Source organism: Phocoena phocoena, chromosome 11, assembly GCF_963924675.1.
Source record: "Phocoena phocoena chromosome 11, mPhoPho1.1, whole genome shotgun sequence".
Taxonomy (NCBI): Eukaryota; Metazoa; Chordata; class Mammalia; order Artiodactyla; family Phocoenidae; genus Phocoena; species Phocoena phocoena.
The window spans coordinates 71,219,879-71,245,056 of NC_089229.1; the positions used below are offsets into that span (position 1 = coordinate 71,219,879).

The 25,178-nt window shown below is 35.6% G+C and overlaps 1 protein-coding gene across 1 annotated transcript in view; it reads right to left on the reverse strand.

The window, feature by feature from the left end:
* Positions 1-25,178, reverse strand: part of CNTN1 (contactin 1) — a 230,812-nt gene that overhangs the window by 20,865 nt on the left and 184,769 nt on the right. Inside the window, exons 22-23 of the mRNA XM_065886561.1 lie at positions 22,758-22,870; positions 21,811-21,967 (exon numbers count right to left, since the gene is read on the reverse strand). Of these exons, the coding sequence (XP_065742633.1) occupies positions 21,811-21,967; positions 22,758-22,870 (270 nt within the window). The remainder of the gene's footprint in view (positions 1-21,810; positions 21,968-22,757; positions 22,871-25,178) is intronic.

Genomic DNA, 25,178 nt, shown 5'->3' on the forward strand with positions numbered 1-25,178 from the left:
TGTGAATCTCTGAGAACACTGAAAATAATGCTTTTACATACATAAAATACAATACATAGAGTTAAAAGGAAACACATTATATTAAAATGCATTTTTAAAATATCAGGAAAACAAATATATGTTTGTTAACACATAAAATAGTGTGCTTATTAGAACATTACATAATAAGAAATTGGATACAGTCTAATAAATATATTTTTTGAAGAAGCAATATTGCAACAGGTGAACTATTATATGATAATATCCGGGATTGTTACTGGTGACAGTGATTTGTAGCTTAAATTCATATTTGAAGAAATCATAAATTTTAGTTAGAAATTAATTAAATGTTTTCTTAATTATTTCTCAGTCAAGTTTCAGGGACCACTCAAGTTCTAATTCACATTCAAGTCTGTAAAGCCCTGTCTAGACTGTAATCATGGGTGGGTGGCTGAGGCAGGCAGAGGGCAAAATCATCAAGAAACAGGAATTAAGAGGCCAGGACATTGGAAGGATCATCTCCACACATGTTGATATTCAAAGATTTCAGAACTTCCAGGTATATCTAGACTTTGAGGCAATGACTTTGGGCTAAGTGTCTTGTTGCGCTACTCCTTTGTAATCTACAGTATCCTTGACTCTTCCTAAGTCCTCTGTAACCTACAACAAACACCCTTCCATCTCTCTGCTTCTCACCACCACGTAAGGAAGGCTGGCGATTTGCTTTAGAGATGAGAAGCAATTATTCAGGGTTTGCCTGGAGTGATAGGTTGTAGAAGAAAGACTACTGGATGGAGAAATTCATACTCTTGGATTATGTTCCAAATGATTTATTTTCTTTTTATCTGGCTCATTTTGCATAGAAAGTGCCCTTGGAATGTCATTTGCTTCATTACATTGCTTTTATACTGTGAATAACCTACCAAAGAATCTGGCTTTTAGCCGTACTCAACTATGAAAAGTACTTTGAGACCTAAACATTCCTTCATCAATCACTAAAGTTGGTCCCTAATGTAGTATCAAATGGACCATTTTAATATGTTGATATATCACTTGCCAGTTTAAGTGTTATATTCCCTATTATTGGAGCATTAAAGGTTTCCTGTTCTATTTGTGACAATTTTGCAGGAATTTATTTTTAATAATAACAAGCTCATTTTCTTTTCTAAATGGTTTTCAGATTTATGTTACAGTGAGTAAGTGTGAAACCTCAGGAGAGAAAATTTAAAACCCAACTCACTTTCTCAACACAGACAATTGCCTCTATATATTCCTAAGAAGGTTACAAATTTCAACAGCCTATAATTTTTCATAGGAACATTAATTTTGAAATAGTACTTTAATGGTTGATGTATATATCATTTTAAGATAATATAATTATTTTAATTCACTTATTTGTTGCTCTTCTTTCTTTAAAAAATTTTTTTTAATCTTTTTTTTTTTTACATCTTTATTGGAGTATAATTGCTTTACAATAGTGTGCTAGTTTCTGCTTTATAACAAAGTGAATCAGTTATACATATACATATGTTCTCATATCTCTTCCCTCTTGCGTCTCCCTCCCTCCCACCCTCCCTATCCCACCCCTCTAGATGGTCGCAAAGCACCGAGCTGATCTCCCTGTGCTCAGCGGCTGCTTCCCAATAGCTATCTATTTTACGTTTGGTAGTGTGTATATGTACATGCCACTCTCTCGCTTTGTTACAGCTTACCCTTCCTCCTCCCCATATCCTCAAGTCCATTCTCTAGTAGGTCTGTGTCTTTATTCCTGTCTTATCACTAGGTTCTTCATGACATTTTTTTTTCTTAAATTCTATATATATATGTGTTAGCATACGGTATTTGGCTTTCTCTTTCTGACTTACTTCACTCTGTATGACACACTCTAGGTCCATCGACCTCATTACAAACAGCTCAATTTCGTTTCTTATTATGGCTGAGTAATATTCCATTGTGTATATGTGCCACATCTTTTTAATCCATTCATCCGATGATGGACACTTAGGTGGTTTCCATCTCCCGGCTTTTGTAAATAGAGCTGCAATGAACATTTTGGTACATGACTCTTTTTGAATTATGGTTTTCTCAGGGTATATGCCCAGCAGTGGGATTGCTGGGTCATATGGTAGTTCTATTTGTAGTTTTTTAAGGAACCTCCATAATGTTCTCCATAGTGGCTGTACCAATTCACATTCCTACCAGCAGTGCAAGAGTGTTCCCTTTTTCCCACACCCTCTCCATCATTTATTGTTTCTAGATTTTTTGCTGATGGCCATTCTGACTGGTGTGAGGTGATATCTCATTATAGTTTTGATTTGCATTTCTCTAATGATTATGAAGTTGAGCATTCTTTCATGTGTTTGTTGGCAGTCTGTATATCTTCTTTGGAGAAATGTCTATTTAGGTCTTCTGCCCATTTTTGGATGGGGTTGTTTGTTTTTTTGTTATTGAGCTGCATGAGCTGCTTTTAATTTTTGGAGATTAATCCTTTGTCAGTTGCTCCATTTGCAAATATTGTCTCCCATTCTGAGGGTTGTCTTTGGGTCTTGTTTATGGTTTCCTTAGCTGTGCAAAAGCTTTGAAGTTTCATTAGGTCCCATTTGTTTATTTTTGTTTTTATTTCCATTTCTCTAGCAGGTGGGTCAAAAAGGATCTTGCTGTGATTTATGTCATAGAGTGTTCTGCCTATGTTTTCCTCTAAGAGTTTGACAGCTTCTGGCCTTAAATTTAGGTCTTTAATCCATTTTGAGATTATTTTTGTGTATGGTGTTAGGGAGTGATCTAACCTCATACATTTACATGTACCTGTCCCGTTTTTCCAGCACTAATCATTGAAGAGGCTGTCTTTTCTCCACTTTACATTCCTATATCCTTTATCAAAGACAAGGTGACCATATGTGCGTGGGTTTATCTCTGGGCTTTCTATCCTGTTCCATTGATCTATATTTCTGTTTTAGTGCCAGTACCATACTGTCTTGATTACTGTAGCATTGTAGTTTAGTCTGAAGTCAGGGAGCCTGATTCCTCCAGCTCTGTTTTTCTTTCTCAAGATTGCTTTGGCTATTCGGGGTCTTTTGTGTTTCCATACAAATTGTAAAATTTTTTGTTCTAGTTCCCTGAAAAATACCAGTGGTAGTTTGATAGGGATTGCATTGAATCTATAGATTGCTTTGGGTAGTAGAGTCATGTTCACAATGTTGATTCTTCCAATCCAAGAACATGGTATATCTCTCCATCTACTTGTATCATCTTTAATTTCTTTCATCAGTGTCTTATAATTTTCTGCATACAGGTCTTTTGTCTCCTTAGGTAGGTTTATTCCTAGATATTTTATTCTTTTTGTTGCACTGGTAAATGGGAGTGTTTTCTTGATTTCACTTTCAGATTTTTCAACATTAGTGTATAGGAATGCCAGAGATTTCTGTGCATTAATTTTGTATCCTGCTACTTTACCGAATTCATTGATTAGCTCGAGTAGTTTCCTGGTAGCATTTTTAGGATTCTCTATGTATAGTATCATGTGATATGCAAACAGTGACAGCTATACTTCTTCTTTTCCGATTTGGATTCCTTTTATTTTCTTTTCTTCTCTGATTGCTGTGGCTAAAACTTCCAAAACTATGTTGAATTAGAGTGGTGAGAGTGGGCAACCTTGTGTTGCTCCTGATCTTAGTGGAAATGGTTTCAGTTTTTCACCATCAAGGACGGTGTTGGCTGTGGGTTTTTCACATATGGCCTTTATTATGTTGAGGAAAGGTCCCTCTATGCCTACTTTCTGGAGGGTTTTTATCATAAATGGTGTTGAATTTTGTCGAAAGCTTTCTCTGCATCTATTGAGATGATCATATGTTTTTTCTCCTTCAATTTTTTAATATGATGTATCACATTGGTTGATTTGCATATATTAAAGAATCCTTGCATTCCTGGAATAAACCCCACTTGATCATGGTGTATGATCCTTTTAACGTGCTATTGGATTCTGCTTCCTAGTATTTTGTTGAGGATTTTTGCATCTATGTTCATCAGTGATATTGGCCTGTAGTTTTCTTTCTCTGTGATATGCTTGTCTGGTTTTGGTATCAGGGTAATGGTGGCCTCGTAGACTGAGTTTGGGAGTATTCCTCCCTCTGCTATATTTTGGAAGAGTTTGAGAAGTATAGGTGTTAGCTCTTCTCTAAATGCTTGGTAGAATTCACCTGTGAAGCCATCTGGTCCTGGGCTTTTGTTTGTTGTTAGATTTTTAATCACAGTTTCAATTTCAGTGCTTATGATTGGTCTGTTCATATTTTCTATTTCTTCCTGATTCAGTCTTGGCAGGTTGTGCTTTTCTAAGAATTTGTCCATTTCTTCCAGGTTGTCCATTTTATTGGCATAGAGTTGCTTATAGTAATCTCTCATGATCTTTGGTATTTCTGCAGTGTCAGTTGTTACTTCTCCTTTTACATTTCTAATTCTATTCATTTGAGTTTTCTCCCTTTTTTTCTTGATGGGTCTGGCTAGTGGTTTATCAATTTTGTTTATCTTCTCAAAGAACCAGCTTTTAGTTTTATTGATCTTTTCTATCATTTCCTTCATTTCTTTTTCATTTATATCTGATCTGATCTTTATGATTTCTTTCCTTCTGTTAACTTTGGGGTGTTTTTGTTCTTCTTTCTCTAATTGATTTAGGTGCAAGGTTAGGTTGTTTATTCAAGATGTTTCCTGTTTCTTAAGGCACGAATTTATTGCTATAAACTTCCCTCTTAGAATTGCTTTTGCTGCATCCCATAGGTTTTGGGTCATCGTGTCTCCATTGTCATTTGTTTCTAGGTATTTTTTGATTTCCTCTTTGATTTCTTCAGTGATCACTTTGTTATTAAGTAGTGTATTGTTTAGCCTTCATGTGTTTGTATTTTTTTACAGATCTTTTCCTGTAATTGATATCTAGTCTCATAACGTTTTGGTCGGAAAAGATACTTGATACAATTTCAATTTATTTTAATTTACCAAGGCTTGATTTGTGACCCAAGATATGACCTATCCTGGAGAATGTTCCATGAGCACTTGAGAATAATGTGTTTTCCATTGTTTTTGAATGGAATGTCCTATACATATCAACTAAGTCCATCTTGTTTAATGTATCATTTAAAGCTTGTGTTTCTTTATTTATTTTTATTTTGGATGATCTGTCCACTGGTGAAAGTGGGGTGTTAAAGTCCCCTACTCTGAATGTGTTACTGTTGATTTCCCCTTTTATGGCTGTTAGTATTTGCCTTATGTATTGAGGTCCTCCTATATTGGGTTCATAAATATTTACAATTGTTATATCTTCTTCTTGGATTGATCCCTTGATCATTATGTAGTGTCCTTCTTTGTCTCTTCTAATAGTCTTTATTTTAAAGTCTATTTTGTCTGATTGCTACTCCAGCTTTCTTCTGATTTCCATGTGCATGGAATATCTTTTTCCATCCCCTCACTTTCAGTCTGTTTGTGTCTCTAGGTCTGAAGTGGGTCTCTTGTAGACAGCATATATATGGGTCTTTTTTTTTGTATCCATTCAGCCAGTCTGTGTCTTTTGTTGGGAGCATTCATCCAGTTATATTTAATGTAATGATTGATATGTAAGTTCTTATTCCCATTTTCTTATTTGTTTTGTGTTTGTTATTGTGGGTCTTTTCCTTCTCTTGTGTATCTTGCCTAGAGAAGTTCCTTTAGCATTTGTTGTAAAGCTGGTTTGGTGGTGCTGAACTCTCTCAGCTTTTGCTTCTCTGTAAAGGTTTTAATTTCTCCATCAAATCTGAATGAGATATTTGCTGGGTAGAGGAATCTTAGTTGTAGGTTTTTCTCCTTCATCACTTTAAATATGTCCTGCCAGTCCCTTCTGGCTTGCAGAGTTTCTGCTGAGAGATCAGCTGTTAACCTTATGGGAATTCCCTTGTGTGTTATTTGTAGTTTTTCCCTTACTGCTTTTAATATGTTTCCTTTGTATTTAATTTTTGACAGTTTGATTAATACGTTTCTTGGTGTGTTTCTCCTTGGATTTATCCTGTATGGGACTCTCTGTGCTTCCTGGACTTGATTAACTATTTCCTTTCCCATATTAGGGAAGTTTTCAACTATAATCTCTTCAAATATTTTCTCAGTCCCTTTCTTTTACTCTTCTTCTTCTGGGAGCCCTATAATTTGAATGTTGGTGCATTTAATGTTGTTCCAGAGGTCTCTGAGACTGTCCTCAGTTATTTTCATTGTTTTTTTTTTTCTTTTTTCTGCTCTGCAGTAGTTATTTCCACTATTTTATCTTCCTGGTCACTTATCCGTTCTTCTGCCTCAGTTATTCTGCTATTGATCCCATCTAGAGTATTTTTAATTTCATTTATTGTGTTGTTCATCATTGTTTGTTTCATCTTTAGTTCTTCTATGTCCTTGTTAAATGTTTCTTGCATTTCCCCTATTCTATTTCCAAGATTTTGGATCATCTTTACTATCATTATTCTGAATTATTTTTCAGGTAGAGTGCCTATTTCCTCTTCATTTGTTAGGTCTGGTGGGTTTTTATCTTGCTCCTTCATCTTCTGTGTGTTTTTCTGTCTTCTCATTTTGCTTATCTTACTGTGTTTGGGGTCTCCTTTTTGCAGGCTGCAGGTTTGTAGTTCCTGTTGTTTTTGTTGTCTGTCCCCAGTGGCTAAAGTTGGTTTAGTGGGTTGTGTAGGCTTCCTCGTGGAGGGGGCTAGTGCCTGTGTTCTGGTGGGTGAGGCTTGATCTTGTATTTCTGGTGGGCAGGACCACATCTGGTGGTGTGTTTTGAGGTGTCTGTGGAGTTATTATGATTTTAGGCAGCCTTTCTGCTAATGGGTGGGGTTGTGTTCCTGTCTTTCTGGTTGTTTGGCATAGGGTGTCCAGCACTGTAGCTTGCTGGTCGTTGAGTGAAGCTGCGTGCTGGTGTTGAGATGGAGATCTCTGGGAGATTTTCGCCATTTGATATTATCTGGAGCTGGGAGGTCACTTGTGGACCAGTGTCCTGAAGTTGGCTCTCCCACCTCAGAGGCAGAGCCCTGACTCCTGGCTGCAGCACCAAGAGCCTTTCATCCACACGGCTCAGAATAAAAGAGAAAAATTAGAAAGAAAGAAGGGAGGGAGGGAGGGAGGGAAGGATGGAAGGAAGGAGGGAGGGAGGGAAGGAAGGAGGAAAGAAAGAAATGAAAGGAAGAAAGAAAGAAAGAGTGAAAGAAAGAAAGAGGATAAAATAAATTAAAGTAAGATAAAATAAAGTTATTAAAATAAAAAATAATTATTAAGAAAACAATTTTTTTAAAAAGAAAAACAAACAAACAAAAAATGGACAGATAGAACCCTAGGACAAATGGTGACAGCAAAGCTATACAGACAAAATCTCACACAGAAGCATACACATACATACTCACAAAAAGAGGAAAAAATAATAAATCTTGCTCTCAAAGTCCACCTCCTCAATTTGGGATGATTCGTTGTCTATTCATGTATTCCACAGATGCAAGGTACATCAAGTTAATTGTGGAGCTTTAATCCTCTGCTTCTGAGGCTGCTGGGAGAGATTTCCCTTTCTGTTCTTTGTTCGCACAGCTCCCGGGGCTCAGATTTGTATTTGGCCTTGCCTCTGCATGTAGGTCGCCAGAGGGCGTCTTTTTTTCGCTCAGACAGGACGGGGTTAAAGGAGCAGCTGCTTCGGGGATTCACTCACTCAGGCCGGGGGGGAGGGAGGGGCACAGAGTGCGGGGTGAGCCTGCGGTGGCAGAGGCCGGCGGGACGTTGCACCAGCCTGAGGCGCGCCGTGCGTTCTCCTGGGGAAGTTGTCCCTGGATCCCCGGACCCTGGCAGTGGCAGGCTGCATAGGCTCCCCAGAAGGGAGGTGTGGATAGTGACCTGTGCTCGCACACAGGCCCCTTGGTGGCGGCAGCAGCAGCCTTAGCGTCTCCCGCCCGTCTCTATGGTCCGCCCTGTTTAGCCGCGGCTCGCGCCCATCTCTGGAGCTCCTTTAAGCAGCACTCTTAATCCCCTCTCCTAGCACACCAGGAAAGAAAGAGGGAAGGAAAAGTCTCTTGCCTCTTCTGCAGGTCCAGACTTTTCCCCAGACTCCCTTCCGGCTAGCTGTGGTGCACTAACCCCCTGCAGGCTGTGTTCACGCTGCCAATCCCAGTCCTCTCCCTGGGTTCTAAGCTCTGAAGCCCGAGCTTCAGCTCCCAGCCCTGCCCACCCCGGTGGGTGGGCAGACAAGCCTCTCCGACTGGTGAGTGCTGGTCGGCACCGATCCTCTGTGCAGGAATCTCTCTGCTTTGCCCTCTGCACCCCTGTGGCTGTGCTCTCCTGTGTGGCTCCGAAGCTTTCCCCCTCCGCCACCCACAGTCTCCGCCTGTGAAGGGGCTTCCTAGTGTGTGGAAAGTTTTCCTTCTTCACAGCTCCCTCCCACTGGTGCAGGTTCCGTCCGTATTCTTTTGTCTCTGTTTATTCTTTTTTCTTTTGCCCTACCCAGGTACGTGGGGGAGTTTCTTGCCTTTGGGGAGGTCTGAGGTCTTCTGCCAGCATTCAGTAGGTTTTCTGTAGGAGTTGTTTCACGTGTAGATGTATTTCTGGTGTATCTGTGGGGAGGAAGGTGATCTCCGCGTCTTACTCTTCCGCCATCTTCCTGATTCCCCTAAAGTAATATCTTATAATTTGAGGGAGGTACATGTATCCTAATATTCCTTCCTTAGGATCATAGAATATTTCCAACCCACTTGAGTGTACAAAACAGATATCTTAATGTACTATTTTAAGCCACCAATATATAAACATTCATAAAATGCAAAATTGAGTTTACTAATAATCAAAACTATACATTTAAGATATACCATTGCACAAGATTACCCATCTTATGACTACTTTATTGATGCATAATATTATGACCCATTATAATATTTGTTGAAACTTTATATTCCACAAAACTTGGTATTATGCAAACAAGGTAAAATAAACAGATTACTATTTAGTAAGACTGTAATTTTGCTGATACCCACAATTTTGCTGATACCCAAAAAGAAAGCCCATTTTGAATGTACCATTGGTTCATTTTCTGAAACTTCTTCAATGTACTTACATTCTTCAAAAATGTTAAATTCCTTAATTTACGACTCTGTTTCGGAAAGCACTTATTACATATGGAAATCCCTTCTCAAGCTTGGTTCCAATTTTAGTTACATCAACAGTATTCTTTCCAGATTCCATCCTCCTAGTATAATTTCCTAAATGTAGAAAATACCACCAAATGCAGCTCTTGAGGGGAAGGGATTGTCTCACAGATTTAAATATTGTGGACTATATAATCTAAAATGCAAAACAAAACAAAGACATGTAGAATTCTCCTGTGACAGTAATAACTTAAACTGTTCCTATGCCTATTTACCTACTTACATGTTCTTTAACAGTGGTAGTGACAAATATATAATTTTAAGGATAAACTTGTGTTTACTGACTTTGGATTAGAGTTCTCTCAGTTTATTGACATACTCTTTGGTTACTTGTTTGACAACGTAAATCTTTGTTTTACTCTCAAGATCCATGTTGGTGATCACTGTTTATTATCTAAATAAAAAATAATCCTGCCTAAATTTTCTGCTTTTGAAGCTAACTTTCTAGCCTTCCTATAACATTCCTCTCTCTTCTTCTGCATTTTTATGAAGTTGCCTTTGACCTAGTTTCTTCTTCTTCCTTTTCCTACATCCACGTTTACCTATTTAATTTTTAATATTAAGCAGAAATCTTTCTCTCTTTGCTTCCTTGTGAATACAGTCTCCATTTTTTGCTCAGATGTTCATTCCTCAAGGAAGATTTTTCCATCTTCAGATTTGTGGTAAATTTTATCAGATTGAGCAATCATGGAAATCCTATATTATTTATTTAAGGGTAGACTTGTGACTCAGTTCTAGACAATATGGGAAAGATTTTCTGAGGGCCTTCTGGGAAAGGTCATTCATTTTAAGAATAGAGTTTCAAAAGAGAGACCCTTTCTTTCTTGGACATCATCAGGCCTCTTTGTAATAATTCCTAGCACTGTAGCAGCCATCTTGCAACCACAGAGAGCCTTAGATGAGCCTTAGAATGAACCTGATTCTGAGACCTCCCAAGTAGAGAAAGCTGGGGAGGGGGGAGGGGAAACTGGTCCTTGATTATATGTTTGAGACACTGATTTCATGAAAGACATAAGGCCTACCTATCTCTCAATTTTGAGTTGAGAGTTTGTTACTGACAGCTGAAAATATTCTAATAGATTAAAAACTCTCTGTCCAGCTATTTAAATTTTTCTTTAACTAAAAGTAATGAATCCTTTTTCCCCTTGATCTCCTATTATATTAACAATAACTTTGGGCAACACCAACAACAATCTGCTATCTCTATTTCTGTATCAGACTGGTATGGGTTGTAGATACGTATACAATTATGCCAAGTGGTTCTCTGACAAATTCATTATCTGATCTCAGCTGGATTCTCAGTTTTGCTAGATAATTTTTTAAAAATCATATATACCTGGATGTCTAATAGATGTAGTATGAGGTAGCATGCCAAAATTTGAACTCCTAATTATTTTCTCCAGTGATCTATTTTCAGTAGATGATTCTGTTAAGTAGATATTCTGTTGGCCATTTAAGTAGATGATTCCACTGGTTAATCTAAATTCCTAAGAGTTATGCCAATTCCTTTTTCACACCCCTTATCATCAGAAAATATTGTTAGGTCTTCTTCCAAATAAATACTGACTATAACTATTTCTCACTTCTTCTACTGTGACCACGCTAGTCAAAGCTGACTTCATCTCTTACTTGGACTATCACCTTTTGGCTATTTCCTGCCCTCCTTATTTTCTGATATTTACAGAGATTTTCCCCACAATTCACAGGATTTCTACTTCCTTCCAAGGAATAGCAAACATACAACTTGTATAATATAAATCTGATCATATCAGTCCACATTTTAAAATACTTCAGTAGTTTCTTGTCACACTTAGAGTAAATTCCAAAGTCCTTAAGCTTGTTATGATTCAGGTCCTATCTACCTCTCCAGACTCGTTGTGCCCACTCTCCCCATGGCTTGCTCGGCCCCAGTCACACTGGTCTCCTTGCTGGAACACTGAACATTCAAACCTATTCTTTGCTTGGGGCTTTTTAATGTTCTTGTAGAAATATTTTTCTTTCCAGATAACTGCATGGACAATTTCCTCACTTCATTTGATTTTCTTTTCCACCCCGTCAGAGCAGGCTTTTCCTGCCACTCTTATTGAAAAACATGTTTTGAAAGGATACATGTACCCTAATGTCCATTGCAGCACTCTTTACAATAGCCAAGACATGGAAGCAACCTAAATGTCCATCAACAGATGAATGGGTAAAGAAGATGTGGTACATATATACCATGGAATATTACTCAACCATTATAAAGAATGAAATAATGCCATTTGCAGCAACCTGGATGGACCTGGAGATTATCATCCTAAATGAAGTAAGTCAGACAGAGAAAGACAAATATCATATGATATCACTTATATGCAGAATCTAAAAAAAAAAAAAAATGATACAAATGAACTTATTTACAAAACAGGAACAGACTCACAAACTTAGAGAATGAATTTATGGTTACCAGGGAAGGGCAGAAGGGAGAGATAGACTGGGGGTTCGGGATTGACATGTACACACTGTTATGTTTAAAATAAAATGCCTTTCCATGGGACAAAAAAGAAAAAGAAAACATAGGCTCTAGCCCTCTTCCATCCCTCCTTACCCACCTGCCTCTGCTTTATTTTCTTCATACATTATCTCTATCTGACAAAATGTTATATATCAATAGATTGATTTTACCTCCTCCCTATAGTATGTAAGTTTTGTGTGGTTTGCTTAGAGAAATAAGACCTTCACCCACACTATTTTATGGAAGTTTTTCTCTTGAAATTACCAATGATTTTATTATGGGCTGAATTTTACCCCTGAAAATTCATATGTTGAAGCCCTAATCCTTAGTACCTCATAATGTGACTGTATTGGGAGACAGAGTCTTTAAAGGGGTAATTAAGTTAAAATAGGTTATTGGGGTGGGCTCTAGTCCAATATGATTGGTGTTCTTATAAGAAGGGGAAATTAGAACACAGACCTACACAGAGGGAAGACCATGTGAGGACAGAGGGAGAAAATGGCCATCTACAAGCCAAAAAGAGAGGCCTCCAAAGAAGCCAAACCTGCCAACACCTTCATCTCAGACTTCTAGTCTTCAGAATTGAAAGAAAATACATTTCTGTTGTTTAAACCAGTCTGTGATACTTTGTTATAGCAGGCCTAGCCAACTAATACAGACCTGTAAAATACCAAATTCAATAGTCTTTCTCCACTCTTCAATTTTGTCAAACCCCTTTTTACTCTTACAACTTTGAAATAAATTATGTAAATTAGTATTTTTTAAAATACTATTTAAAAACAACAGAAAACACCTGTATACTTATCAGCAGGCAAACAAATATTGATAACATTGTTACCATCCTATATGCTTCTTCCTGATTGCCCCTCACAACACTGTGCTGAATTTTGTGTTAATCATTCTCTTTTGGGGGAAGTTTTACAGGTCATATGTGTGCCACTTTAAAGGTTGCTTTATTATATTCTTTTTGAACTTCATATAAATAAATTTACATTGTATCTATTATTCTATTACTTCTTGTTTATGTGCAATAAATATTTGAGAATTTTTATAACTGTTCATTATTTTGCTTAAAAATTAAACATATCGGGCTTCCCTGGTGGTGCAGTGGTTGAGAGTCCACCTGCCGATGCAGGGGACACGGGTTCGTGCCCCGGTCCGGGAAGATCCCACATGCCACGAAGCAGCTGGGCCTGTGAGCCATGGCCTCTGAGCCTGCGCATCTGGAGCCTGTGCTCCGCAACGGGAGAGGCCACAACAGTGAGAGGCCCGCGTACCGCAAAAAAAAAAAAATAATAAAACATATCAATCTAGTGTCAATAACATTTAAATACAAGTTTGAAAAATATTTGCTACAAATATGGCATGAAAATATTAAAAATCTTGCTTTATAAATTGGTCATAACAATTTAAAGAAAGTAATTAATAGTAAACAAAAAAGAATATAAACAGAACTTCATAGAACTGAAACTAAGTAGCTATTAAATATAATATATTCATTGCAATAGTAATTAAATAATAAAAATTATGAGATAATATCTTTGCTTAATTAATGATAAATTTTTGAATAGCAAAATGCTAGTAAAAAAAGACTTGTTTAATGATAAAATGTGGGCCTCGCTATTTGGATAGCAATTTGGCAATTGTCAAGTGTTTGCCAAGTCTTTGAAAAGTCCTGCCCTTTAATCCTGTATTTCCACTTCTAGGAATCTTTTCTAAGAAAAACTTGGAAATTCAGAAAAAAAGGTCTGTATACAATAATATCCATTATGATGTTATCATAATACTGAAAAAGGAAATATGGGGAGTGACTAAATATAGTAGCCACATTGTTATCTGTGAGTCCTAGTGATCAGGTGATATTAATCATTATTTTCCATATCTTGGGCAAATCTCTCTTTTAGATATTTTCATGATATAGCTTTAATATCTTCAGCTTCTCTTATCCTATAATTTTAATGGTGCTTCTAATAATATGAATTTCTGTATCATGAAGTCAGTTTAGAAGTTAAAACATATTTATTTTCTTTCTTTTATTTAATTTAACTTTCCCTAAAAATCCATATTTAGCTTGGTTCTTCTTGTTAGTTTTGATGTAAACCTACTTATTTTTGGAGAAGGACATATTTTTCTTGGAATTTAATCACCATTCCTCTTGCTCCCTATGACCTCCTGACTATCTCTGGGGTAAAAATGTGAAAACAATATTTCCTAGATTCTCTTGACACTGAGAGGCACTAAGGGGGTGAACTGGGAGGTCATAGAAAAGCAGAAGCCACTGCTGCTCTGGCTGTGGTGGGCAGGACTGTGGGCCTCAGCTGATATCAAAGGAAGGTGGTACCACTGCCTTTAGGATTCATCTGTGGATCCCCTACTTTGGGACTCCAAGCAGATGGAACACCAGGGGGGGTTCCTTTCAACTACTTTGCTTTTCTTAAAGCCAGCAGACATTCATTCTCACAGTTCTTGTAAAAGGTTTTCTTTTTTAAGACTCTAAATTAAATTATCCAGAGGTTTCATTTTTTCCTGAAAGCTGCACCATCTTTCACTGACAGAAGAGAGAGGGGAAAGAATTTTATAGTATATGTGGGTCGATCCTGATTTTATTGGAAACTAGTTCAATCATTATAGAATTGATCAGAGATCTGTAATCTGTTGATTAAAGCTATTGATAGTCTAAGGGCTGCTTGTAAAATGGGTGAATTCCCTCCTCATCACCAACAGTGTTTAAGCTGATGTTGAGAGAGCATAAGTCATCAATGTCCTGCAGAGAATTCCAGCCCTTGGGAAGGAGTTGAACAAGATGGTCTAGACATTTTCCTCCAGCAAGCCTATGAATACTTTTATAATATTTTTATCTCTAACTTTTATATTCCACCTGAAAACTTTTACAAGAAACATTCTAAAATGTACATTTTTACCCTCTGAATAGTATGTAATATCTTCTTTAGTTATTTATCCTAAAAAAGATCTTGTAATTTGCTTTGCTTTGCAAAGCAAGAAAAAAGTAAACTATCCTATATTGATTCTTTCTGAAGAAGAATCTGCTTGTGCTGATTGGGTTTCATACTTTCTCTTTACTCACCAACCCCACCAATTCCCCTTTTGTTCCACTCCAATTTATTTTCTGCACTATAGCAAAAATGATCTTAAATCAGATTGCATCACTCATCTCCTAAAGGCTCCTCGATGTTTTCCCATTGAACATAGAATAAGGTACAAACTTCTGACAAAAGCCTTTAAGGACGGGATGAGGGAGAGAGTTAAAATGAGAGGAGAAGGGTATGAGATGAGTCTGAGATGGAATCAAGGCCGTTCATGGCTTTGCCCCTCTCATCTCTCCAACTCATCCCACACCTCTACGTAATGGTTACACTGGTCTCCTTGAACATGTCAGGCTCCTTCCCGGTACCCAGCACTCTTAGCCCCACTTGAGGGGTCTGGCTAGTTCCTTTCCTTTAGGCTTCAGCCCAAACATTTCCTACTTAAGGGAGGCTTGAACTGATCATCTCATTTAAATCAGTTTTACCTCTTTTATTCTCTATATTAGCCACTTATATTTTCCTTATAATCCTTAATAAAGCTAAATATAAATAAACTTTATTATTTGGTGTTAGTTCTTTATTTTCCTGATATCTACTAGTTTTCTTATTTTTTAAATTGATTTACAATGTTGTGTTAGCTGCTGGTGTATGGCAAAGTAATTCAGTTTTATATATATATATAGTTTTATATTTTTTTCCATTATAGTTTATTACAAGAGACTGGATATAGTTCCCTGTGCTATACAGTAGTTACTTGTTGTTTATCTATTTTATATAGAGTACTGTGTATCTGTTAATCCGAAACTCCTAATTTATCCCTCCCCCACCCCCTTTCCCCTTTGGTAACCATAAGTTTGTTTTCTATGTCTGTGAGTCTTTTTCTGTTTTGTAAATAAGTTCATTTGTATCATATTTTAGATTCCACATATAAGTGATATCATATGATATTTGTCTTTCTCTGTCTGACTTAGTTCACTTAGTATGATAATTTCTAGGTCTACCCATGTTGCTGCATGTAAGCTTCAGAGGGCTTGCCAATTATTGTAACCAGTAACCTAGCAGAATGCCTGACTTATTGTAGGTGTTCAGTAAATGTTTAATGAATGAATCAATTTCCTGGAGAGTAAAAGTATTATACAAATATGGACTATTTTAAGAGTAAGGTTTCTTTATCAGAGGAAAATACTATTTGCACATTGTAACACTAAAGTATAGCTTTAGAGACTAAGACCAAATTTTATAAAACAAAATTATTTTGGTAGTTAGTAAATCTTGGAGTATTATTTTTAATTTTCCCTTCTATTTTTATAATGTATTCCACTGATTAATTTTCCTATCAAATTATGTCTGAATCTAAGTAAATGAACAAATTATGTTGGGACTGTTGTGTGAATTTACTAGTAGCTAAAAAATCCATTGGGGAAGATTCAGGAGAACCTGAGTTAATTTAGATGCAGAGATGCCATCCATGGCCTGACAAAGTGGCAAAATCTGCTTCTAGAACTACTGCTCAAAGCTTCTGAAGGGTAAGTAAACCTTTGAGAACTCCCTTTGCTGGGAGTTCCTAGCCCTGTCCATCAACTGCTGAAGCAACCCTGAGCCATTCATAGAGCTACATTAACAATAATCAAGGCAGTCACTGTTCTAAGTCAAATTTAGAAATGTGAAAAAATATGTTTGTTCAGATAACTTCTCGTCCTTTTTCATGTTTTTTGTAAAACGAGGAATGCTATACAGTTGAAAAGGTTTTAAGTGTGTAGTCAGGACTGAATGGTAATAAAAGGAATTTATATTTTAGAAGTAATTTTAAATGTAAGCTACTTGTCAGCCTAGAAATACATAGGTTGAATTCACCCTCTTAAACTCTTGAATCCCACACAACATGTAGCAAAGTAAAGTAAAATATTTGGTAATTTCAAAATAGTTAGGGTGATAGCATTTCATGAATGATAATATCTGATTGTGTCATAATTACAAATACAAGACTTTAAAGTTATGATGATAGACCTATAAGAATGGCAAGCAACTGTAACATTATTGTCATATAATATACCATTCCAAAATTTTAGGTTCCTAGTTAATTTATTTATTGAAACCTATTTTTCCAAATGATACAGGACATTTACAAAGTTACAGATTTGGGGATCACTTAATTATATAACATCCTGTCATTAAAGAAGGCAGGATAAAGTAAACCTAAGACCACCATGCATATTACCCTCTCCTTCTATATACAGACTATTGTACAAAATTAGATGCTCAAACTATTTTTTGGTTTTTGAAAATGCTTACCAAGGATATTTTGCAAAATTGCTGACATTAATACTTTATGAATTTTAATTTCATAAAGTATGCATTAAATCTAAACATTCTGACTATCCTCTTGTTCCTTTTATACTACACTACTTACATGGGTAATGGAGAAAGGAGCATGTGAGTAATGGAATCGAACATCTAAAGGTTCCACCTAAAGACTGGTTTACTAGCCCTTTGTCTTCTGCTACTGGGAAGAAAGGAAAAAGTGAAAAAAAATTGTTTTTCATCAGTATTGAAGTCAGTGGCTTTGGTTTTATATATATAGTTTAACTTAATAGCTTGGAGTTACCAAAAATAGTAGGTTAAATGTTTAGATTACATCATCTATGGTGACATCAGGATAAATTACATATTTATTCAAAGACATGAAGTCAACAAAATAAATATATAGTACCTTTAAATCAAGTGGAAAATATGCCTTGTTCTTTTAGAACCTACCATAGACTTTACCACTACCCTCTTTCCAGTCCAGACCATCATCATCTTAATCCTTCTATGGCAATAACCTTGTAATTCATCTCTTTATATCTTACTCCCCTACTATATATATTTTCCATAATCATGAAAGTGATTTTTCAAGTGCAAATATCTTATCATATTACTCCCACCTTAAAGATTTCAAATGACTACTTTTTGCCCTCAGGAAGAAGTCCAGACTCTAAAATGCCCTTGAAAGTCTTCATTTGACTAAGTTAGCTATAGTGTGTTTAAAACTAAAAGAAAAATAAAAGCTCAAAGTATGCACATTCACACATTAGTAATGAAATACACGTTTCTCTGTGGACATTTATTTATGACCAAAGATCCTTATTAATCTATATTCTAACATTTGTAAGTGAATGTCATAAGCTAAATTAATGTATTAAAATTTATATTTAGAATATTGTAGCTATCTTCACCAGATTCTTAATTTAACTCACAATGATCTATAAAAACAAAAGATTCTTAAAAGACAATATAGAATGTATTAGACATAGTATGTTTGTGATGAAACATTTACAGTATTATGTTTGCCTCACTGTGAGCTATAAACATCTGATAGGGAACAATTTATTAAGACAGCAGCTGACAATGTTCAGGTCAGAGATAAGTGGAGTTACAGATCTCCATGTCTAATAAATTTTCTAGAATATCTCTAAGTCTTAATCTTTGTAAGAATCAAACTTGTGGATGAGTATGTCATAATGTAAATCACGTACCCTATGGGAAAGCATTATCAACATTCTAGACATCTAAATTATAGTTTAAGTTGCCAAATTATTCTTATTCTATACAGAAATCATGAATTTATTCAAGAATTATTTGTTAAAACCCTGTTATGTTCCAGATATGTCCTCTGAGTGCTGGGGATTCAAGGGTTGAACAAGGCAGGCAAGAGCTTGCCTCCTCAGAGCTTACATTCAAGTAAAGATAAAGATAGACAATAAACAGTATAAATTAATAAGATAATTCTAAATAGCTATAAATATTATGAATAAATTTTAAAAGTGACATGATATGACAAAACATTGGAGTAGAGGGCTATCTCACATTGATGGCTGTATAATAATTCTTCATTGAGAAGGTGACATCTGAGCAGAAACAAAAATGACAAGAATGACCTGCTGTGCCAAGATCCAGAGAATCCCAGGCAGCAGCAAGAAAAAGTACAGGTGGTTAAAGGTAATATGAACAATGTTGGTATGTTCAAGAGGCAAAAAGAGGTCAATGGACCAAGGGCGAAATCAATTAACTGAGCGGAGAGAGTTTGGCAGGGCCAGATTATAAAGGTAAGTGGTGAGGAATTTAGATTTCATTTTATAGGATATGTTTCTAAGAGGAAAGTTATATGATTTGACATGTTTGAAAGGATCAGTCTGGCTGCTGCATAGGGAATGGACTATAGGAAGTCAAAACTGGAAGCCTAAAAAATTTTTAGAATTGTAATAGAGCCAGCGAGGAATGAATGTGATGTGGACTCGAAGGTATGTGGAAATGTACAAATGGTAGTACATTTTAAGTATGTAAACTATGCCTCACATATTTTAGGCATTTATTGTATATTTGTTGAATGAATGAATCAATGAATGGACAGCATAATGCATATAAATATGAAAATGTAGCAGTGTATTATATTCATGGCTACATATTTTAGGCATGAAAACTGAAACAAAGGAAAGTACTGGGAATCTTTTAAACTTATGAGAAAGCTTAAAATTTTCATTTGTATTTAAATGCTTTTCTCACTACAAATAATTTAAACAATTTGAAAATAAATCCAAACTTAAATGAGAAAATTCTAGAATGGTGCTATTCACCAAACATCTGACATTTCCTAATGTTAATTCTACAGGTTTTTTTTTTTTTGTACAGTTATGGTCAGATTGAGATAAATAATAGAAATTCTGCATTAATAAGAATATTTTCCATTATTTAGCAAAAAAAGAGGAAACTATGTTTGAGGTTTCTAAAAAAATCATACTCTGTGTCTTCTGCACATGGGCTGTTTACACTGGGCAATCAGACTATAAACTTCGTGCGCTGCAGCTGGTCCATACTACCTTCCAAAAAGCAACCATTACATTTTAAGGAAGCTTAAGAGTTAGTTGTTGAAAACACTGTTATTAAAATTGAAATTATGTAAACTTATTAGTTAAATGAAAAAGTTTAAAACAAAGGTAGTAAATATTCGGTCTCTTCACTTCCTAATTATTTACTACATTTTAATTGTCTTCAATGCTCTTGAGGTTATGCCTGTTGCGTCTGTATGGTGACAATCCTATCACAGTGTGCTCCTAACCACCTCTTTCCAACTCCACATTTAGTGACATCATGTGGGAAGCTTGAAATCGGACATGATGAAATATTTACATCACAAAAATTGGCAAACACTATAAACCAGGGCTTCCTCCTACCCAGGAGAGTCAATTGTTTAACATTTACCAGCACACCACTAGTTATAACTGTACTAATGCTACTGTCACTGCTACAATATCTGTCCCTGCTAAGAACTTCTATAGTCTAAATTCCAGAAACTACGTTCTGCTTTGCATTAGGAATGAATCAAGGGTAAAAATGAAGAGGGCAACAGTGTGCCACTGCTGGCTTTTAGACAGGGAAGGCCAGTGTTCAAAAGTACTTTACTTAGTTTGTTTGCATTTTACCACCCTCAAAATAATGTCCACATTTGCCTCTCATTTCCTTTTGTGAAACAGCCCTGCTAAGTGTGAAACTATTGAAGCTGTGTGTTATCAAAGTTCAAAATTTAGAAAAAGTTTCAAAAATAAAAAGATGCCATTTTCTCCTATTAAAATAGTGATGACTTAAAAGAAAGAGACTAATGTTGGAGTGGTGCAACATTAGTACTCATACACAATGATAATAGGAATATAAGTTGATAAATATTTTAAAATAAATTTTGAAATATAGAAGTAAAACTCTTTAACTTATTGTTTAAATTTAACCTGCAGAAAGATTTAAATTTAACCTACAGAAATATTTATAAAAATGTACTCAAAATAGTGTTATTTATGATAGGAAAAACTGAAATGGGTAGATAACTTTTGTACATTTGTTTGAGAGAATATTATGTATAATTTTAAATAAAATGCATAAAGTTTTCAATGACATGGGGGATGTTCATAAAACATAATTGATAAAATTTGGATATGACACGATATATTAAATCACATGAAACTATATATGTATATAGGTTAACTAAAAGTAAATTCCACTGAACATTAGTTAAGCAGTTAGAGTGTTTGGAATATGACTATTTTCTTTTCCTTTCATATTTTCACAATTTTCTAAAAAGACATAATAATACTGTCTAAACTAAAAGTGTTTTCAATGTAAATAATTTGAATTTATAAGAAAACCTAAAATTTCCATTTGTATTTACATGCTTTCTCACTACAAATAATTTAAATAATTTGCAAATAAATCCAAACATATTTTTGAAAAGTCTAGAATAGTACTATTCACTTAACATCTGACATTTCCTAATGTTAATTCAACAGTTTCTTTGCATAACCATGATTGGACAAAAAACACTGGAATTGTTTCAAAGGATTTTTATTTTAGGTTCATATGTAACATATTCATCTATTTAGCTATAAATCACCAAATTTTCTTCTAAATCAATTATTGCCATCTTTGCTTTAGCATCTTCTAGCACTTCATAGTCTCATAAAATTTTCAAAATGACCTTAATTTTAATTCAGTATAATTAAACTATACCATGCATACAGTGTGAGTGAAAATATCAAAAGTTTTAAAATTAGTAGAGTTCTACAGGAAGAAATAACTGCCTTAAATATTTATTTCAAATTAACCAATGCTGTGAGAAATAATTAGAGTCTGCAGAAAAGGAATAGCTATACTGAGACAAATAGACATACTGGTAAAGGAAGGAACTATCATCTACTGTCTTTCTATCTTATTATATTAATATGTGTAAGATAAAGAAAAGGGGGTGAGAAGAATACTGATAATTGTCCAGTGAATTTCCTTTTGATATAAGAGAATTTTGGATATTATTATCTAATGATCTAGTATTATGTACCATTTTAATGCATTATGGTATTTTAATTGTGCTTTGCTGTCCGGATAACAACCAATAGTATCTGATAGGTTGCAAATGTACTTTGTGACTCATAAAGGGAGAAATTTCAAGTTTCAGGGCATCCTTACCATTTCAAATCTACTTACAAATGATACTGATATTAGTGTGAATATCAGTCCCACATTTACCTTTGAGAAGTCATATGGGCCTAGAACTTACGAGCACTTAATTAAAATGTGCCTTAAATGATTGGCTTACCTGAAATTTTGACTTGAGACACCACTCCATCTCCTCCATCACTGTGTGCACGAACCTCTACAACATATTCTCCATCCCTGGGGATTGGGACTTCTATGGAGTGTTTATGAGTTGAATACAGCTTGCCATCATGCTGGCCATCAGGTCTATAGAGTACCTTTAAAAGTTTCAAAATATTTATATTTAATAAATTGGCAATAAGGAGTCAATGCCCTAACATTAAAACCAGAATAAAAACACTTATACTTTTATTAATAAAAAAAAAAATCTTAGGGAGCTGTGTGTAATACTAGCTGGAAAATTCATGTTATTTTTAATTCACAGAAATTGATTTCATCTATTTTTAGGGTGATCCAAGAGGATGCATCTTAAGCATCTAAATTTTATTTTTTGAAATTACCAAAAGAGAGAGAATGTGTCATTTTATGAAAAAGGTAAAAAATGAGGGCTCTTTCAATATATTAAATTAGTCTAAAAAGTGCCTAGTAATTAAAATTTTTTCACACTGTTTCTAAAAGTTAGTGTTGACTGAAAAATGTGATAGTGTGATATAGAGAATATATAGAAATAACCTTTTTTTCCATTTTTGTTCATTTACAGAGGGTACCTCATACATCAAAGAATTCACTGTGTGTTTGGCGACACTATCTTAATCATTGTCAAACAAAAATGGATTCTTTCTTTCTCTCTTTTTTAAACACTAATTATTCTAACAACTCTATTCTTTAAAGCAGTTATTCTATCTTGCTCATTTGACATAGTATTTTTCTAGAATTCACTGAAGATCTTTTCTCATTTCAAAATTTATCATGTCATCTGATTCTGCTTCACAGCTAGAATAAAAGAGAGCTGGATGGGTTTTGGAAAAAAAAAAAAAAACCAAACATCAGTCACTCTTTGTAAGAATGAAGCTTGTGTGGGAAATAATCTAGTAATCTTTTATATACCTTATATCCTGTCACTGTGGATTCATTTGATAGTGCAACCACATGATCCCAGGTGATTATGTAGCGTGAACCAGACCTTACGGAACTGATGATCCTTGGAGGCTGGCTTGGAGCTGTGAAAGTAATAACATGCAACTGATAGTCACCATATCGAATTTCAATTCTGCAAGCTGTGTCACATTGGGAATTATAATACTGATAATGACGTGAAAACAACAATGGCTAATTCTGATGTTTGTACTGTTTGCCTGGCACTATGATATGCACTTTACATCCATGGGTTCATTTAATGCACTGGGACCCTGGGAGGTAGGTAATAAAATGATCTCTTATTCTCTTCTCATCAACCTTCATTTGGATGTCTCTCTCCACCAGTCTTTTTCTTTTTTCTTTTTTTTTGCGGTACGTGGGCCTCTCACTGTTGTGGCCTCTCCCGTTGCGGAGCACAGGCTCCGGACGCGCAGGCTCAGCGGCCATGGCTCACGGGCCCAGCCGCTCCGCGGCATGTGGGATCCTCCCGGACCGGGGCACAAACCCGCGTCCCCTGCATCAGCAGGCTGACTCTCAACCACTGCGCCACGAGGGAAGCCCCTCCACCAGTCTTTTGAAACTTCTGTTTTCAAGGTCATCAATCATCTCCACTTGGCCAAATCTAATGTCACTTTTTTATTCTTTTAAAACTTAGCATCTTTGCAGTATTTCACAGAGTTGACCTTCCAATTCTTTCTTGAATATCTTTTCTTAAATTTCATAATCTCTTATAATCTTTCCTCCTATCTCTCAGGTTCTTCCTTCTCGTTAATCATCCTTTGCTAGCTCCATGTCCTCTGCCCAGTTTCCAAATGGTGGAATGACTTAGGACTTGACTCTGAGCACACTTCTCTCCTCTATGTATGAATCTTCTCTAAACCTCTCACCTGGGCCCATGGTTTTGAGTACACACAATTTTATCTCAAGCTCATCTCTCTCTCGACCTCTAGACATATATGTGCAACTTCCTATCTCCTCCTAAATGTCTAAAAGGTTTCTCAAATGCAATATAATCAAGACAGAACATTTACTATGTACCCCCAAATCTGTCTTTCTGTGAGACTTTACCATATTTACTAAATGGTACAACCAAACCCCCAATTTCTCAAGCCAAAATCGATTCAGTCTTCCATTCTATTTATTGCCAACATCCAAATTAGCTGCAAATTTTCAACTCTGCCTGCCGAAAATTTTCCACTTCTTTCTATCTCCATTATCACCTAATGCTGGCTACCAACGTTTCTTCCTCAAATACTAAAAAAGGTCTCCTAATTTGCTATTCTGCCTCAAATACTAAAAAAGTCTCCTAATTTGCTATTCTGCTTTCACTTTTATTCCACCAATATCCATTGTCTACCCACAACAATTAAAAAAAAAACATAAATTAGATATCACTCTCTGCCTTACTATCTTCCAATGATTTCTTATCACACTTAGAAAGAATTTTAACTCCTTACTATGATCTATAAGACCCTTCTTATTATGACTCCAGCACACTTCTTCCTCCTCAACTCAGAGCCTATGCTCTGGGACTATTGGCCTTTCTACAAGTAAAGCATACTGCACTCTTTTCATATAAAGGCTTTGTGCTAGTTATTTTATCTGCCTGATAGAATCTCCTCTGCAAAGACTTCCTTCTCATTACTCATATCCTAGGTCAAATGGCACCTTCTCTAAGAGGATATTCCCAACCATCAGATTCGAATTTGGCTCCCACCCAGGCAGTTTTAAATTGTATTATCTGTTTATTTATTGTATTTTATTTATTACTTAATTCTAATTGAAGTGTAGTTGATTTACTATATTATATTACTTTCAGGTGTACAACAGTGATTCAATATTTTTATTGATTCTACCACTTTAGAAGTTACAAAATATTGGCTATATTCCCTATGCTGTACAATATAGCCTTGTAGTTTATTTATTTTATATATAGCAGTCTGTACCTCTTAATCCTACCCCTATTTTACTCCACCCCCTTTCCCTCTCTGCACTGGCAACCACTGGTTTGTTCTCTATATCTGTGAGTCTGCTTCTATATTGTTATGGTCACTCATCTGTTTTATATTTTATTCCACATATAAGTGGTAACATTAAGTATTTGACTTTGTCTGACTTGGCAAAATTTCATTCCTTCTTTAATGGCTGAGTAATACTCCATTGTATATATATACCACAACTACTTTGTCCCTTCATCTATTGATGGACATTTAGGTTGCTTCCATATCTTGGCTGTTATAAATAATGCTATGAAGGCTGGAGTGCATGCATCTTTCCAAATTAGTGTTTTTATTTTCTTCAGATATATATCTAGGAGTGAAATTGCTGGATTTAAGTTTTTTGAGGACCTTCATATCACTTACATTAGTGGCTGCGTCAATTTACATTCCA